Source organism: Ischnura elegans, chromosome 5 (genome assembly GCF_921293095.1).
Source record: "Ischnura elegans chromosome 5, ioIscEleg1.1, whole genome shotgun sequence".
Classification (NCBI taxonomy): Eukaryota; Metazoa; Arthropoda; class Insecta; order Odonata; family Coenagrionidae; genus Ischnura; species Ischnura elegans.
The window spans coordinates 100,217,177-100,236,641 of record NC_060250.1 but is presented as its reverse complement, the minus strand read 5'-3'; the positions used below and the strand labels follow the sequence as shown (position 1 = coordinate 100,236,641).

Sequence of the window (19,465 nt, the reverse complement as noted above, 5' to 3'; positions counted from 1 at the left end):
ATTCAGGCCTAAGAAAAAACATCTCAATATAGACCATACAATATGGGCAGACATATGAGCAAGGTAATGGATTGAATATGAAGCTTAACTGAAAGAATCATTATGATTATCTTAAGGAATAAACTCGGCCTATAGAGACAGAGTAAACAGACCTGTGCTTGCAAGCAAAGAAGGAGGTTATTTTTTTCCAGAACCCTTTGGTGACAAAAGTGTAATTTCTCGCCGCTGGCCACCGATGAAAGTCTCCTCCGTGAGACAATTAGCCAACCAAACTAGAATAGGGCAAGCATCTAATCGCAACTCCAATGCGACGAGAAAAAAAACTTTGCTGATACAGCAACACAATAACCATTGTTTTCATGTTAACTGGTCAACAATCCTCGCCAAAATCTTAAGAATGTGATATTTAGGTATATTTGCATTTTAAAGTCTTGCCACAACAGCGCAATGGAGAATTGGTGCATGTTTCTACTATTGCGGAGTACTCGACACAATACACTCACCATTTTCACCTCTTGGGGAAACATATTCCAGGGATAAAGACGCATAATCGTTTCTCTCGGACCCTATTTAGCCCTCTCATTTGTACTCCCTCCAAGATGAGATGCCTGACGCTTTTATATGCAAAAAACATTTGATAAAGTGGAATGTATTCTACCGCAAAACGGTATTCTGAATTAGGTATAAAATCTTCTTATACAAAACGCAAGGTACATAATACAACTTTTTTCTCGTGAATCTCACAACCTAGTTAGCTGGTTATGTTTTTATTTAGCGGTGGACGCTTGTTGACTCCAATAATGTGTGCACATCAGCCCTTAAACATATTTTCTCATTCGATACGTCATTCCACCCCATTTTATTCTTGCAGTCCTAATTTTTTTGTTTTTTTCTGATAGAAAATGCCTTATAATATAAGATACTATAAGCCTTCGACGTTCCTCCACCAAATTGCTTGCAAATGAAAAGAAGAAAAAACAAGTAAACCTGCCTTAGTTCTAGAGCATTTTTGAATTGTATATTAGCAATGAGAAAATAAAAATCAAGGTATCATGCTTTGAAATTACTTCAACTCATACTTACTTCACCTGCAAGCAGAATTTTATTTATATTTTCAGCATTTATATTTTCTTTATAAATGCCTATTCATAAGGGATGTAGAGAGCTAAACAATACTGTATAATTCAATTGGTTACCCCATAGGAAATAAAATATTAAGAACCATGCAATTTTTTTTCATGATAAACAGGAATACATCTGTAAGCGCGACAGAAGGGTGAGTTTCTACCCAGGATGACTGTTTCCGTGGTCAAATCATTCCATTGCTGAGAAAATACCTTTAAAAAATCGAATTATCCAATAAAAAGCTCTCGTCTTGTTTTTTGTACCTACAACCAGTCTTACTACAACGTAGCAGAACCTGGGTCCTCTCCAAGAAAAACGAAAGTCGTCTTACTCTTTCCGAAAAAAACCCTTAATTATTTGGCCCAGTGAATGACGAAGGATTGTGGGGTATCAGAAAAAATAAATAATTACGATCTTTATACCATGATGCAGACATCAAAGCATTGACTATGGGAAAAATAATAAGCTGGCTTGCCCATGTCCCAGCAAGAGATCAAGGAACGTGGCTGAAAGAGGTTTGCAATCCTGTAATCAGCAGGAAGACTCCGTTAAGCAGGTCAAAACTAAGATGGGTCGACCAGGCATTGAAGGATATGAACCAATTTAGAGGAACAGTTCATTCGGCAGAGGGCAGAGAGACGTTGAAGAGGCTCACCAATGAGGCAAAGAATCGACTGAGATTTGTTAGTCCCCTGCAGTACACAAGTAATTCCTCTATTTCCACCCACATATTGACATTTTCCAACTTTTTCGCCAATCATGGAGGGATCCTAAAATAATCTCTTTATGTTAAGCGAGGATCCGGCTTGAAATCCGAATATGATCCATCCTGAGTACCTAATCGAAAAGCACGAAAACTTCAGGAAAACTTGCAAAGGTAAAAAAAAATGGTATCTTCCTCTTCCACAAAGTTTTGTTGGAGTAAGAGAAAAATATGATTTATGCTGCTAGAGACACATGGCCACAGGGCTGCATGATTGAAGTAAAAAGTAGAAAACTTTGGTGTTAATCTAGGATGCGGCTCGTAACCCCAGCACGATCCATCTTCGAGAGCCAATCGGGAAGCGGGGAAACTTGAGCAACACTTGCGGATCGTCTTCCGACTCTTAACGTCCCATCCCGCGTGGGCCTCTTACCGACTCAGCGGAGGACTCGCACGGTAGGCGGGACGGAGTCAGCTCTTTTTAGGGGAGCAGCGGGTTGCTTGCCGCTCGCTACTAAACGCTTCAGAGTCGCGGGTCTGAAGGTCGAGGGCCGCCTGATTCAATTAGGACCTATCCCCGGCAGGAAAGGGATGAGAGGATTAAAATGCATTAAAAGCCCGGGGGCGAAGGAGGGGGTAAGAGGGAGAAAGAGAGAGTGAGAAGGGTACCTCTCATCCCCCTCCCCCCCCCCCCGTTTGAGGGGCGCGCCTTTCCCTCCTAATTGAGAAGCACACTCTCCTCCTAGTTGACCCCTTTCGAGAAGAGGAGGACTTTGAACCTTGCCACACGCTATCCCTTCCCATTCAACCTCCTCTGTTTCAGCCATACCAAAATCCTCCAGCCTTAAAACGACAACATAAATGGATCGCATACCCTAATCCAACTATTCCTCAACTCCAGGGAGCGACGAGGCAGATGTTCTCCAACTACACCTACATCGTACTTCCCTGAAACCTGCCGGGGTTGGCGTGTGGCAGGAGGTGTTGGGACAACGGCAGTCAAACTATGAGATAATACTAAAAACAATTTTGGCCTGGCGATGTGCGAGATTGGATTGACAGAGTTCGGCCTAGCATTTACCTGAGTCCCTTACTGCTCGATGGAAAGACGAATTCTTTATGTAACTAATTCGACAACTTATGTCTCATATTTCATTGGAATGTAAATATAGTGCGGCGCTAAGAGGATTTTCTTCGCGTCCTCCTGAAAGATATGTGTACTCAATTGCTCAAACAATCTTAGCTTAGCATGTAATATCCTAGTGTCCACCGGCTTCCAAACCGATGGTTTCGATGTATATACCAGGGCCGCCATATACTTCAGGGACTTCATCACGATCATGATATCTATACTGTCATTTCAAAATGAGTAAAGCACTGTATAAATAATTGAATTAGCACGAATTCACACGCACAAGTTCGAATATATAGATATAAAACTGGTTTCGGTGAGAGAGAAATAATATAAGTTGACCTACTACTGGATCCAGATCTCCCATTTGCTAACATTTATCTTCGCTCAGGATATCAGTTCGTATTCAAAAAATCTTTTTAAATACGACCTGGTATCGTGAGCCACAATGAGGACTTGCGTCACTAATATCTTGTTTGTCAGACTACCGCGGAAATTCAATGATGACTCGGATTACACTGATAGGTTAACAAATCGGCAATTCTACTACCCTTCGTTTCAACTTAAAGTAAAACTGAAGGGAAATTTTCAAATCAGGGTTCAATTACTAACGGATTTGAAAAAGTTATTTCTATTCTATTTTATGGATAATTTCCCTCAAATAATTTTTAAAACAATGTCCTAAATTAATTAATGAATATACATTTCTTCAATTAATTCTAATAGCCCTAACAAAAATTTATTTCCGCTTCATGCAGCATTCTAACGCAATATTCCTCACCAAGGAAAATATCGGATATACATTCATAAAATTCGAAAGCTATTACGTGTATGTGGTAATTAAAGGCACTCGTAAAAATTAAAAATTGCTAGAATTTGAATTTTACAAACATGCCGCTGCTAGAACAGCAGGCTAAAATTGAAGATGTAAGTAGGGATTAATCTTTTATAAGAATGTATGACATTTTCCTGAGGAATAAATAGAATATTCCTGAATGAGGGAACAGGTGTAACCTAAATGGCTTTTCTGCAAGTGTTGATGGTAAATATTTTCACGAGAGATTTTTGGACGTATGAACGTGATTCTGTCTGATTAAATATAACTACAAGCGCAACGCGGTGTCCGGTATAGCACTATTTACTACCGACTTTGAAGAAAAATATAACCAGCAGGTGGGAAAAAGTTAGATTTTTTTAAGATCAGCCTTACAAGGCGGGCATGTACTAATCATAGATAGACACAACCTTTTTTCAACAATACCCTGTCTCGCAAGTAACAAATAGAAACCAGTGGAGAGCTGTCATGTTTTCCAGAGGCAGCAATGCCCTTTCATAGTAAAGGATCTGCCATAAGCCTAAGTGAAGGTTTCAGCATGGGGAAAATGATCTTTCGGAAAAGGAATCTGGTGGAACAAAAGAATTTTCAATCTGGTATTCAATGCATTTGATAGGGAAATATGAAGGTCTGAAGCAAGCGGGCGCATTGGACTTTACCAACCACCGCAATGCCTCAGGTTCTCCCAAGGTCATTCGTAAAGTGAAGTATTATTGACTTGATTTAAATTCGAAAGAGTTAATAAAGTCAGCCTCTCTCAATGTATGAGCTTATTTTCTATAGTTTGCTGTTTATCTACCCAATGAACTGTGAACTCTACATGATAACTCATTCCAGTTGCATGAGTAAATGTGCTGTCAGTCAAGCAGTCTCTGACTCAATACAACTCAAATGTTTTCGAAGTCCTGTAATCGGTTTTAATTTCTGTAAGCTTGGACAAGTAGGTATGTTTTTCATTTATTAAAAAGGCAAAATGTGCCAAATTTGAATGAAAATATTTTGGTCTGTTTAAGCAACATGTTGAATTTGGATGGAATGACCCATACCTAAGCTATCAAGCTATGTAAACATACCAAATCCCTTCCAATCATCCCTCTGTAGTTCAGATTTATATTTCAACCATTTAAGCTCTGATACGAATAACTTACATTTCATTAGGCATCGCATTACATATTTAAGTAGATTTTACTTCAAATGAGTCATAAAGACTATTAAGTTGCAAGATCTGTGTACAGCACTTGCATGAAGCAATCATGGTTTTACGCATATCCCATGGATTACAGAACTGTATGTGTTCTCTCATCCCAGCAGCAAAAGAACTATGCTGCCGTTGAAGATGTCTTCGACCCAATGCACCTCACAAACTTCCCCATCTTTGCTGCCCTGAACTTGTAATTTGTTATAATCCCTGTAAACCTCCACAAATTGGTACTTTTTCATTACTTAAATGGGTTATCGAATGTTCTAAATATGAAAAACGATTTGAGAGGGTTTGTTTGAGTGGCATGTAAGTTACTAGCCACCTACGTAAGATACAAGAATCCGCATTTGAGCTCAAAGCACTGAAATATAATTCTGCTTAAAAGAGGACGGTTAGAAGTTATTTGGTTGGAATTTAAAAAAGCTTGATAGCTGAGGTATGGGTAATTCCAAGCGAATTCAACATGTCACTTAACCAGAACAAATCATTTGCATTCATGTTTGGCACATTTGGTGACCCTTCTCAGTGATGAAAAGCATACCAATTTGTAGGATTCGCCAGGAATGGCTCATTTGTAAGCTATTTTAAGCCTTGAATTCAATATGCCAAACCACCTCTAAGTTTCCACTGCAGTTCAGATTTATGTTTCAGCTCTAATGCGATTCGTTACATCTTTCGCAGATGGCTAATAACTTCCATACCATTAGGTATCGTGAGCATTATCGGGAGGCTTTTGGCGTGAGGGGCGATGACGGAGAGGAGAGTAGGCGGTTTTGAGATTGCGAATGGATGGCCGAGGGCGTGGATCTGACGGCCCCGAGATAGAACTCATCGGGAGAGGGGATTAGAGGGAATTCGTTTGGAGATGGATTAGCGTGAGGTATGGAGGGAGGAAAGGCCTCACAGCAGCCTCCGCTGCCTCAACAGAGCGGAAATGAAAGTGTATCCGCCCGGGAGAGACACTCATCCGATGTAGGTAGATCCGACACTTCACGTAAGAACTATTTATCAATCGGAGAACTATTTCATCGACAGGAAATAGGGGTTAGGATGTTCCGAATATACCCTTATTCCTCCATACGCTCCATATTCCATACGCTCAGTATTCCACTTTTTAATATGGATAACTTGAGTCTCGGGATCGGGTTCGTGTGATGGCTATTGCTGGCTTCCCATAACATGGCCTCTGGTTTAAATCCCGACGGTGATGGAGGTAGAGACCCCCTTGAAAATGAATCCATACCACTGAAAATTAATCAAAGACTGCCCCATCTCTTCTTAAGTGCATAGTGGAGGTCACCTTCTATTCACGACATTCTTAAGGTGAAACTTAGGAATTTGAGGAATAATGGAGTGCTGTATGGAAAGTGACTTCCACAAAGCACTCAAGTCTCTGATTACTTTTCAATGATGTGTTTTGCTCTATGGGGTCTCTATCACCACCAATTCTGGGATTTGAACCCAAGCCTATGTTTTTGGAAGCCAGCACAAGCCAACACTCAAACCGAGATGGTGCAGCCTCTGAACACGAACCCTATCCCCGCACTCTTGTTATTCATATTACAAAGTGGAATAGTTAAAGTAAGGAGAAAGAAGGAAGTCTTCTGAGCATTCTAAGACCAAATCTGCCACGTCTCGAAGTATGATAGTCCAATGAAAGCCATCGTCGATGGACAAGTGGATGGTAGTATGGCGAAACAAGGATCTTAACCTCAATTCATTAAAGATGTCGATTAAAATAAATTATAGTTAGAATGAAAAGGTAGTCAAATCAGAGAACTGCATAGAGATCTACGTTAAAAAATACTTGGTTGTGTTGATCGGCGATTATGATGACAGAAAAAATCCTAAGCATTAGTTTCGAAGCATTCTATTATAAATATTTACATCTATACTGTGATAAGTAAAAAAAGGTATAATTACAATAATAATGTGAAAATTATAAGATTTCATGGCTATATTCCAGGAGAATGAAGATGAAAGGAATTAGGAAAATTGCCATCATGTTTAGCGTATGTGCCCAAATACTCTGTATTTAAAGTCACGTATGGACAAAGGAAGCAGACAATTTATATTTCTATTGATAAAATTTTGGAATACATACTAATTTCTAACTTTTTGTGAAGCAAAAGGAATTTCCTCCAAAAATCAGGACCCTAAACACTATCTGAAGCAAAAATAATCAGTACCTACCTAGAGACTAAAATTTATCCGATATCATTGTTTGTAATCCATTGTGACGTTTGAACTTGTTCTGGCTTCACCATTGCCCATTTCGAAATTTTAAAATAACAGGAACTTCATTTCCAAAGAACATGCCAGTACTTAGAATGCCTTATGAACAAAAGTTTGCTTTAAACATGATAATGAGAAATAGCCACATGTTGGCACAAAAAATATGTTTCTGATACATCAATATAATTTAATTTTACATATTTAACTGATATTTGATACTACCAGTGGGAACTCATAACAGATACATACTCATTTTCACGCAAGCGAACTACATTCTGCTATGGAGGAGGGTGTGTCACTTATCATGCTACCATAACCTGGATAATATTGGTTTTCCGCGGTTAAATTTTAGCATTGTAAAGAAAGACATTCCCACATGTCCGATAATACCATATGGTGGATGCGACCGTAGGCATAAGATTCACGACATCCAATTAGATTAACCCAATTAAATGAATTTTTAGGACTTCAGGCTCGTGTATAGGTCTTCATACCCAGGTCACTTGTAGGTTGACTCACGTGATAATTATGATCCAACATAATGACACTTATGGAAATTGTGTGGATGCTATATGAAGCCACATTACCGCATCAACGTCAAAATGTGAGGGATTTCAATCAGAAAGAAAAATATTTTTCCAAAAATTCAGTACCATATTTATTCTTCTACTTTCATCACTTCGATTTATTTTCAATAGTATTAATTTATTCTATAGGGGGTATTTATCTCCACCGAATTCGGGATTTGAACTCGAGAGCCCAAATGATGGATGGTCTACACTAGCCACCATGATAACCCAAACCAAGGGGTTACGTACTCGCTCGCTGCTCCAGAGGCCGCGGGTTCGAATCCTACTTAGTTTCCACTACCCATGCCATGGATGCGTGTGATTGAAAATGACAATGCTTCCAAAGGGTAAATTTGGCCTTTACGGCCTACCAATACAAAAAGGGCTTAAGATACTATGAATGTTCTGCCAATTCGCATAGTGATGAATATCAATTGATATGAATGTTTAAATAGAGGTGTCCGGGGATTTTAATCCCACCCACAACGACAACCATTGATTTTACTGTTCCTGTATAACAATCATAAATCAATGGTAGGTCTTTTTCAGTGAACAAAACATTTTTTTGTTTCGACGTGGATCAAAGAAAGAAAATGTCCTCATGATGTGTATTCACACTGATTCTCGGTTTCAACATATGATTCATTCGTAATCCTTTCATACAGCCATATGCCTCTATTACGACCTTACTCTGCGGAAAATATCCATTCCTTTCCCATCACCCAGTCATCAAATGATCCCCACCACTAAAAACCCATCTCCAGATCTCGTCTCCGGAACCTTCCTTCACTCCATTCCTTCCGGCACACTTCCCTACAGGACTTCCGGCGGGAAACACATCGAGCGAGCGGCGGAGCAAGAGCGGGCGAGAGGACGATCACACGAGGTGACGGAGGCGCGACTAGACAAACAGCTCGGGGGCGTCGCACATCAGCGCCGGCGAAGGCAGAGGCGGGGACGGGCACGTGTGATCCCGCGTCGCACTCACCACTCCGGCGGATACTATGACCATTGGGTCCCCTGATTGTCGCCACAGCGATTTTCGTATTCTCATTATTGCTTGCAGTGTTTTGATGTGGTAGTTAGGCCCGAGACCCATCCGAAATATTGTGAAGTATCGTAAATAACACAGCGAATATCAATTAATGCGAAAATAATGAAAAAAATGACCCCAGGTATATTTTTACGAGCGAAAATCAAGGAGCCATGAGTCCATTTAGGCTTCCGCGGAGATTTTGACCGCAGGCAGAGATTCTTCTGGCTTTTCTTCCGCCTTTATTCATTTTTCCGGAGAATATTTCGCCAACGCTCCAGTTGGCTTCCCCCGGTCAACTGAAGTTCCTGTTTGGCGCCTTTTTTCTGGGTGTGCGGACATGTGTGTGTGTATAAAAAGGGCGTATATATAGAAGACCAAACGAGCATATAGGCACTTCAGTGGACCTGAGGAAACCAACTGTAACGTTGGCGAAATGTTTTCCAGAGAAAAGGATGAACGCGGAAGGAAACCCGGAAGGATTACTGCCAACCGTCTCATGTTCATGACTTTCAACATCCCAGCGGAAAATCCTCTTGCCTCAGCGGCGGGAAATTGGAAGAAATAACGTTTTCGCTGGCCGTTCCAGAGGCCGCGGGTTCGAATCCAACTTTGGTGGGTGGGTGGGCATTCCACCCAGGCCATGGATGAGTGTGATTGTAAAACGTTTTAAAGATAAATTACTTTTAAATGGAAAATTAGGCCTTTACGGCCTCCCAAGATAAAGATATGATAGATAAACTCCCGTACAGGCCCACATAATTAAGTAGTTTTCAATTCCGTTAATTTCCACGGAGAGCTTTCCAGGGGAGAGGCTAGAGTTTGGTAACTGTGGTGAAACTGTACCCTTTCCGCATGCCAACACAGTCATTTATTGTGTAATTGGGATGAGCTGTAGAGAAAATATTTTACGACCGTTATAGTTTATCTTTCATATTTTTACCCAAAGGTGTTCCAAATTGGGCAGGCGAATACTCAATAATTACTACACAGACAGAGTGGGCCATTTAAACCTCAACCATACGATTACTTTCCACCTAAATGTTATAGAAACAATTTTGGCGTTTGGCAGATATTCCCGGTGAGTGACCTGTCTCGCTGTCCGGTCACTCACCGAGGCACAATCCAATATTCCCGGAGTGAAAACTCACACGTTGAATAATCGGTGAGTAATCGTGATGTGTTCATCAGATAAATTGAAGAGGTACGCGAATAATGCTCGAGGTCTATATCCCTTCTACCATCACTTTCTGGCCATCGCATTCTCTGTCCTTGGACATATGTATGAAATATAGCCACAGACCATTCGAGTATAGCCACAAATTTTTATTGTCGCTACTAAGCTTTGATCTATAAATTAAAGTAGACACAGGCCCCACGTTTAGAAATTATGACCCCAGACATAAGAGCTAGCGATATTGAAAACACCAGCTTATTATTTTCCAACTCTCTAATTTAAATTTTATTTCAAATTATTTCACGAGTTGTGCGTGAATAATTTTTGAATTATACTCATAATATCACACATGAAAACTTATTCCAGATACTATAAGACCCAAAAAATTTTTAAACATAAAAACATGTTAAAAAATATTTTTTTCTTTTCAAAATTTGGTTTCGAACCGTATTAGTTGGTATTTGAAACAATTTTTTTCATCTTTTCAGTTATACTATCAGCATATTCACTTCGGGGAAGTACGGTGAGAATTACAGGTATTTTTCCATTTTAGTTATCCGCCCATCACGGATTCCTTCATCCTTAAGATTACACACTTCTACCCTTATACAATTTTTCCCCAGAATACAAAATAAGCAGACGTAAAAAGGATACAAGTATTCTTATATAATTATTCCATACCGCTAGTAGTAATACAACGATATCTAGATGAAAACGAATTCAATATTTTCAGCAAATCTGGAATCCACAACCCATCTGGCGGAGTAGCAGTACAGACATAATGCTTATTTCGTCATTTTCTTAAAGTCCTGAGGTCGTTGACATAGATGGTCATCTAAATTTTGGCAACAGCTGGACAATTGGCAAATAAAAAGGCCTCAGAGTATGCCAACTATTTAATATTTTATAGTTTACCCTAATAATATGGTAGTTATAAGCCAGAATTGTGAGGAATGCATGAACATTTTCATTCGATACGTACATGGCAAATTCTCATGTTCCAAGCTGCCATGCGTATTATTCGGCGATTTAACTTTCAACCAGTTTCTACGCAGTGGAATATTTTTACAAGTAAGAATATTAAAAGATGATAATACGTTCGGATGATGAGTCCACTGAATATAATTCGTTGTTTTGATGTCAATATTTTCTGTAAATATATAATTCGACAACCCATCTGGCGGCGTAGAAGTACAAACAAAATGCCGATTTCTTCTTTGGAGGCTTGAAAACTACGCCCAACGCTGAATGCTATGCCCTTTCAAATACTACGCACCATGATCCGCGAGATAAGATGCAAGAAACTCAAAAGTCAACTATACGTGCACGATAAGTCTCAAAAAGTCCAGAACTCGGGAGTCCGCTTTTTGTACCGGCCTTTTCGGCATGGTTCGTAGCGGGGAGGTACCGGCGAGTGTCTCCGGTGAGTCATCACGCGACGACAACACAACACGTCGCACTCACCTCGTCAGGGCCGGCTGTGTCCTCGCCTTCCTCCCCCTCTTGCTCCTCGCCGCGAGGGCCCGCCATCGGCACCGCGGTGGTCGCCGTCGGCAGGGGCGTGGCGCGGGCTTTGAGGAAAAAAAAAACAACTGACAAACAAAAAATTAACTAAAACGAAAGAAGAGGGACCGCGTAAACAGTTCCCGCACGCGTGCGTCCTTTACGACCTCAACTTTTTAATATTTTTAATGGTTCCACGTAAAAAGACCGAGAAGATACCACACGCGAAGCGTCACAACACGTTCCCCGCGAGATTAGTCGTGAAGTTGGAGAGACCGATCTGTTATAGTCCGCGGAGAGTTTTTGGGAAAGTAACGCGATCGTGTGGACGATGTTATCGAGCGTCGCCGGTGGACTAACTGAATCGGCCTGAGGGATTCATTCGTCCGCCACCTTTCACTTCCCCCTCCTCCGAGGCGGGATAGGGGAAAAGAGTTCTCCACCGCGCATGCTCCGCCACGCAGCCAACCCCAAATCTTCTCGCCGAGGGTGTGTTGCGTTTGGAGAGCTTCTGGTGGGGTTAGGAAGGACCCCAAAGTCCTTTGGGAGGATTGCGGTGGGCGGCATGAAAGAATTTGTCAGTGCGTATTTCCAGCGGGACAAATTGTGGAGAAAAAAAATATGCGTAGGAGAAAAAAAGGGAGTGGTGTGATGTCGGCATCCCTCAAATAATATAAACTTCCTTTAAATCTCAATTCCGCGTTGCACCTCTTCTCTCTTAAACCTTCTTTTCTTTTAACAATAACCTTCTTTTTCATAAACAACACATAGCAACTTTCTTTTGAACAAACAATAAACAATCTAAAACATAAACCTAGAAAAACATACATTAACATATAAATGTATACAATCGGTAGCTCAAATAACGAACGGAATTAAACAAATAAAGTTAAATAAATTAATAAAAATGGAGTTAGAATGGCACGACGCGACGTGACAGGGGATGATGGCTTATCCTGGAGTTCATTCTGGACCAAGTCTATCTTCAAAAGTGAAGCAAAGGATTGTGTGATTATAGCTAAGAATAAGTTCACAGACCCATTGAGTGATATGCTGGTACATATTTAATTTAAAACCAAATAAGAACCTCAGCGATGAGAGTCAACACATTTCGTATAATTATATGCTTGTACACTCCATAGTGCATCACTTCGAAAGTGACAACCCATATACATGCCTATTGGTTCTGTCTCACATTAGGTGTCCCTGACTTTCTCCCCGTAAGTAGAGTAAAAAAATATAAGCTGTTTCTTGGTTGAGCTCTCATGGGTTATTGTAGCTGTTGGTGATGTTTTTTTTCCTGTGTGCCTCGCGTACTCACTCGGTTTGCTGTCTGACGTATCGTGGCCGTTGCTGGTCACAGTTTCTCATCGAATTCTTCTCTCTCAAGATGTGTCTATCATTTAGTACGACTGAGACAATTTAAGTCCAACTGTTCAAGACTATGGAATTCCTCGTTAAATAAAGCAGCTGGTCAAGAATTGCATTCGGTATGGCATTGAGTACCTCCAATTTTTACTAAATATTCCAATATTAAGCTTGCATATGTCCCAAATACCCAAATGCAATGTGTCCATTCCCTTTACGCTAATGGTATTTTCATCTGTACATCTGCTTTTCACTCCAACTTTTCGTAAAGCCATGTTACAAAAAAATCTATACCATTTACTAATTTTATTCACAAAAGATAATTATTTCTCTGCCACTAAAAATTGCTCAAAAATCAAATGTTACAGTCAAATTCATAATTTAAAATGCATCAAATCTTGATTAATTGGTAACTGAGAGACAAATTCGGTAAAAAGATTCTTTAAAATCCACTTTGAGAATAGAGAAGAAGATAATTGCGATATACGTTACCAATACGTGGTACCGGAATATTAGCTATCCATAGAAATCATTGTGACGTACTGATATAATATAATTCGTAGATCTGGCGCAAACTTCACTTGAAAATAATATTCCACTAAGCAAGAAGAAATAATTTTGGTGTTAGCATTGTTAACTTTCTCGCAACACGCATGTAAGCTTAAACCGCACTTAACTAAAACATATACGAGTAATTCAATGTATCTCAAATCGATTAGCTAATAGGGTAGTTTCCTTCATCAAAGAAACCGAAAGGCATTGATTGCGATTTGTTACCCACCATTACTGTATTCATAATATACAAATTATTTCGTTTTAGAAATACCGGTTTAGACGAATGGCAATGGTCCATTTTTATCCTCATTTGAAAAGGGCCAGATTGGCGCCCATGCGATGCCACTCCACGTGACGTCACAGGGACCTAGTTTCTATAGGAGAAGATAAGAGTTATACATCGTCTGAGATTACCAATGCATGCATGAGGCGCAGAGCTCAGGGAAACATGTCTTAATAATCACCTATTAAAACTGGCTAAGGTCGGAAAGTTTTCTTCGTTTGATAAGGTATTAATAAACCTTTTTTAAGCCAAGCGCTACCAGCCAGCAAGGTACTCAGCTACCCGCTAGGATCCTGCGTCCTATCAGCGCTCAGAGCCTCGATCAAGGTCACCTCACAAGGCGGGAGGGGGAACCAGAAATACGTCACACGGAGAGATTTCCTTACCTGTCGCGTTTTCGCGCGCTTGAAAATTTTCACTTTTCATTTAATCGCGAAAAATAGATATCGTCATTTAAAAATCTAAAAGCGTGAAATACGCACTCCAGGAGTAATAATCTTCCGATATAGGCAATAAAAAATTATAGGAAACCACCCTATTCTTAATTTTTCATATGCATACATTTTTATTGGTAATTTAATTTACACACTGATCGATTAGGAACATACATAGTGTATACAATAAGATATCAAAATAAAGCCACATGTATAACGACACTATTGACAAACTTCATGAAAAAATTAGTGATTGAAACCTCAGGAAGGATTATTAAAATAAGACACTGCAATATTTCCACTGAGATTTATTATTACACAACCCGTTTCGTCGTTACAAACAACATTATCGACGAAACGCGTTGTGTAATAATAAATCTCAGTGGAAATATTGCAATGTCTTATTTTAATAATATTAAGAACTTCCGCCATATCGTGCCCAACATCATACAAGATACTCGGGAAAGATCTTCATTAAAAGGTAGACAAGTAATGTGATGAAGATGCAATATGATACTCACTCATTTCAATTAACCAGATGAGGACTATCGTTAACCACTTGTGATTATGAGCAAACTGCTATGCTCTTATCAGTCTCCTAATGGTCTCGCGTAGCCAGTCCACCGAGCTCAAGAAGACAAGCGTAATCCCTAGAAAAGACGAATGAAAAAGGCTCTTATTATCGCTTTTTATAACGTATGCTGTTTTCTATTCTTCCAGATAAGAGGAATTAAAACTGCATGCCTGATGTAAGCCCCTTTTCAAGTGGAATAACTCGAATTGATAGAGCATGCATTCCCTCTGCAAATATTATCCAACCAATTATCACAAATAAATAGCACTTTCGACGATAATAATCTTAATTATCACTATTTTTACTTTCAAATTAGATTCTTTTCGCTACATTACCAACTTAGTAGAAAAAATACTAAGCCCTTTTATGTGAACGCAACGTAATAAATATCAACAGTTCGACTTCTCAATAACTAAATACCAATAATTTCGAAATTTAGAACCAAAATTTAGTCATTTAATAATGACAACTATCGCAAAATATAATAACCTTTAATTAGCAGCCTATAGATTGATTGATTGATTTATTAAGTCACCGTAAGCATTTGCATTATGCATGGCTTTGTCAAGGATGTTACATGTATTACACAATATGAATGGAAAAACAATGCTCAAATAACAAAACAATATAAAAAATATATAAATACATAGTTTACAATTTTTTTTTTTGTGAACACATTTCAATTACACACTTAAATTTTTTTACATTAAAAAGTCATCCACACTATAGAATAATTTCCTTAAAAGTAGTTTTTTCACGGCACACTTAAATTTAAAGGAACTTTTGATATTTTTTACATAGCTTGGCAATTTATTATACACAAGTATTCCCTGATGGTCTATGCCTTTAATTGTTTTATTTACTCGGTGCTGACTTACATGGATTTCATTTTGGCTTCTTGTATTATGACTATGAATGTCACAATTTTTAATAAACATGTCTTGGTTTTTTTTAATAAGAGAGACTGTTTCAAGAATATATATACAAGGGAGTTGTAAGATTTCCAGTTTTTCAAAAATAGGTTTGCTGGGAGCTCTATTATTGGAATTAGTTATTATGCGAATAAACTTTTTTTGCATTTTAAATAATGTTGGTAGGAAGATAGAGAAGCCCCAAAATGGAATACCATAATTAAGAAGTGACTGCACATAGCCAAAATATATCGTTCTCAATACCTGAATACAAGTGATTTCCTTGAGTACACGGAATGCATAACAGATTTGTGCCATTTTTTGAGTTAATTTATTGATGTGTTCTTTCCATGAAAGATTAGAGTCAATCCAGATACCTAAAAACTTTGTTACCCTAAGTTCTTTTATAGGGTAACTGTTAATTATTGGATAAGATAAGTTCATTTATTCGAGGGCGTCATCACTACACTCAGCAACTCAGACGCTGACAATGGAAATGAAGAACATAAACAACACAGCATCGTGGAAAATGTAGGTGATTTCATCATGAATTTCTTTAAACAGCGACGGAAAGGTATTAAAATGCCAATAGAACGCCACTTTTTTACATACAAAGGGGGATATACCGCATACTTAATAAATTAGTAAAACATTAAAGATTAACTTTTCAAGAGTTAGATACCGCTCACTATCTCCAATGCAAAACGAGACTTGGAATGAAATGCGCATAGTAACTGACAGATAGAGACTGCGAACATTTTAACCAGAAAACTTCTCATTCCACATTCCATTCCTAATTCATTCCGATAGGAAATAGTTTTTATAATTGTCTATCAGGCATGAACAACAGGCCGATTTGAACCAACATAAGCCAGCCTCGGTGGCGGCGGGGTATAGTCCTTTCCGGCCACACAAGAGGTCGTGTGTTCAAATCCCGCCTGGGTAGATTGCCCCTATATTGGGTGTAGATTTTCGTATGCGTTTGATTATTAAGTTAAAAATCCCGATTTAATAGGCCAATGATGCTGTTTTTGGTGGTACAGGAATAAATAAATAAGATCATTGTAAAATTTTAGATCATTGTTGAATTGCTATTAGCCTGGAGGAGAAGAGCTTAAACAAAGATAAAGGCTTCCAACTGAGCAGTGCCTGGAATGCCATTATCAATCGCTACATCCGCACACAACAATGACGGCAACCAGGGATATGAATAAATAAATAAGTACCGTAAAAAGAGTTAACCCCTGAAGACGATGGCAGACTCAGCCCTTGAAACGTTGGGAGAATTAACCCAATACCACACCCGATGGGAATCCCGAGAAATTTTTCATCAAATAAGATCATTACCAATCCTGATCATTAAAAAAATAGCACACATAAATAAATGCTCCTACAAAAATAAAAAATGCATTTGTGCATCTCATGGAGCATGCTTAATAAATTATCTCCTCGACAATGGTGATCATTGCCATTGTTGCATGTCCTAGGACCTGGATGAGTCCGGATACTATGGAATGTGCTCACATATCCGCCACGGAAATATTTCGGTCGCACTTTTCGTTCCAATTCCGCAACGGAGCATGATACGGCAAACCTTCCGCTGTCCGCGTGAAGTCTGGACACCTGTCAACCCAACTCAGACGCACGGAATGCCCTGCAGAACATGAATAAGAAACGAAGTCCCAAGGAGTGAGCCCTACCTTCCCACTCGATTAGTCATGACCCTGTCCTGTACCAAAATCTCCCGCCGACGACTCCTAGGAGCCATAAATTACGCTCTTGAAGGACCGCCTCCCTTGCGATCAGGGCCCCTCGATTGAAACTGAATGCAGAGCGAGGGAGATATTTTTAGCCCAGCCGTTACCCAAAGGAGCACAATTGCGTAGTAATGAATCAGGTTCAATCGCAATTAGAGCTAAGACATACATATAACGTGAAAATAACGTCAAAATAACATCCGAGCAGATTAATCGAATGAAAATAAACCCATGATAGTATACATTTGGAATATTAAGGATTTCATAAAATTTTATCTTAATAAATAAAAAAAATTGAAATGTTGATATCAATGATTCAGACTGATATCAAAATGAGATACCTAAAAAATCAAAACAATTCATTATGGCAATCACTTACTCGCATTCGAATATTCCTTTACCACCAAATACAGCACTATTGGCCAATTATATCGGAGTTTTTTAGTTAACAATTGAAACATTCAATGGTTTTCGGCTCAACTTTGTTGGAAATTAATACACGAAAATGAAAAGGAGACTTCGTTGCTTTACACAGATTTATTTCACGAAATAAATCTGTGGAAAGCAACGAAGTCCCTTTTTCATTTTCGTTAACAATTGAATGTACACTAACATCCATGCCCTTAACAGGGACTACATACCCAGGCGGAGCTCGAACCCGCGGCCACTTGAGTGGCAGGCAAGGATCTTACCACGCCGCTACCGAGGCGGCAAATATGGGAATGTGAAAGTAATATTGAGTGACTCATAGCTATCACATGCAATGCCATTATTTTATTTGTACTAATATCAAGGGAAGGATGTAAACAATACGTTTTTGTGAAAGTCTAAAATAGTAAAATCGTCGAAATAAGGTACAAGGTGTTATATATTAAGATACAATGCCTGTACAATAAATATTAAGATACAATGAGACATACAATGAGGATTAAGATACAAGGTGTTATATAGTAAGATAGAATGCCCGTACAATAAAAATTAAGATACAATGCCTGAACCAATAAGATATTAGGCTTGAGTGCGAAACTAACAGCGCCCGAATAAAAATATTTCATACCGCTAATACATCTGATGAATAATACAAAAAGACAAATGCAAAATATGTCCTAAAGGAATCCTTCAAATACATTCGACATCCGACAAACTACTCAGTGGGGAAATTGTCACAGCAACTGGGAAATGGATATGGTTGTATGCAACCCACTTTACTTACGTGTACTCGCGGGTTGACAATCGCTCCTTAACTAAGAACGGAATTCTGTGCATTGAGGCATCAGCTTTGCATCAGCTTCGCTAGAAACCAAGTTGTACTACATAGGAACTGATATTGCAATTTAATCCGTGTCAAGGGATTCACGGAGAAGCAAGTGTTACTATTAATTTTCAGGGTAAAACAATGTACTTTGATTATATAAATTAACCTGACATGAAAAATGCGACGTCGGTATAGCTCGCTACATATCATGAACCTCGACATAATTGCCTATTAAATCAGTGATCCTGGATATAGGTAGTGGTTTACACAGAGGCTCGTAGAGATGGTAATAAAACAGATTACGGTTCGATTCCCAGTACAATCGAATTTTTTAACTTGTCAACTACTATGAACTCAATTGAGATTATATGTGCAAAAATGAACCCCATTCGAACTAAGAAAAAGATAATTAACTTTACGACGATAACATGGCCTTCTACGATGCCTCAAACGTAATCTTCGAATAGTTTAGGTAATCCTCACCCTGTGCACACTTTATACAATGTTTTTCTGGCAAAGAACGAAGAAGTTGACCAAACAAATTCAAGTTGATAAGTCATTACTGCACAAATCCCGTCAAAAATAACTGCATGAATAGGCCAGAGATTAGAGTGTCACTCGGTAATACCGTTCATAGATTATTAAAGTTAAGTTAGAGTGACCAATCTGCACTTTTCTCATTACATTTCTAATGGAAAAATTGGTTTTAATCGTACGGAAGTGGCCTATGACAGGAATGGCTCAATATTTTGTAGGCCGGTATTTTACATGCACAGCAAAAACAACAGGGTTCCTTCGAGGAGATTCAAGGGAAC

The 19,465-nt window shown here is 39.0% G+C and overlaps 1 protein-coding gene across 1 annotated transcript in view; it reads right to left on the bottom strand.

Annotated features, from left to right (window-relative positions):
* LOC124159343 overlaps positions 1-11,866 on the bottom strand; it is a 379,201-nt gene extending 367,335 nt beyond the window's left edge. Inside the window, exon 1 of the mRNA XM_046535099.1 lies at positions 11,475-11,866. Coding sequence (XP_046391055.1) covers positions 11,475-11,540 — 66 coding nt within the window. The 5' untranslated portion in view covers positions 11,541-11,866. The remainder of the gene's footprint in view (positions 1-11,474) is intronic.
* Between the last annotated feature and the right edge of the window lie 7,599 nt (positions 11,867-19,465).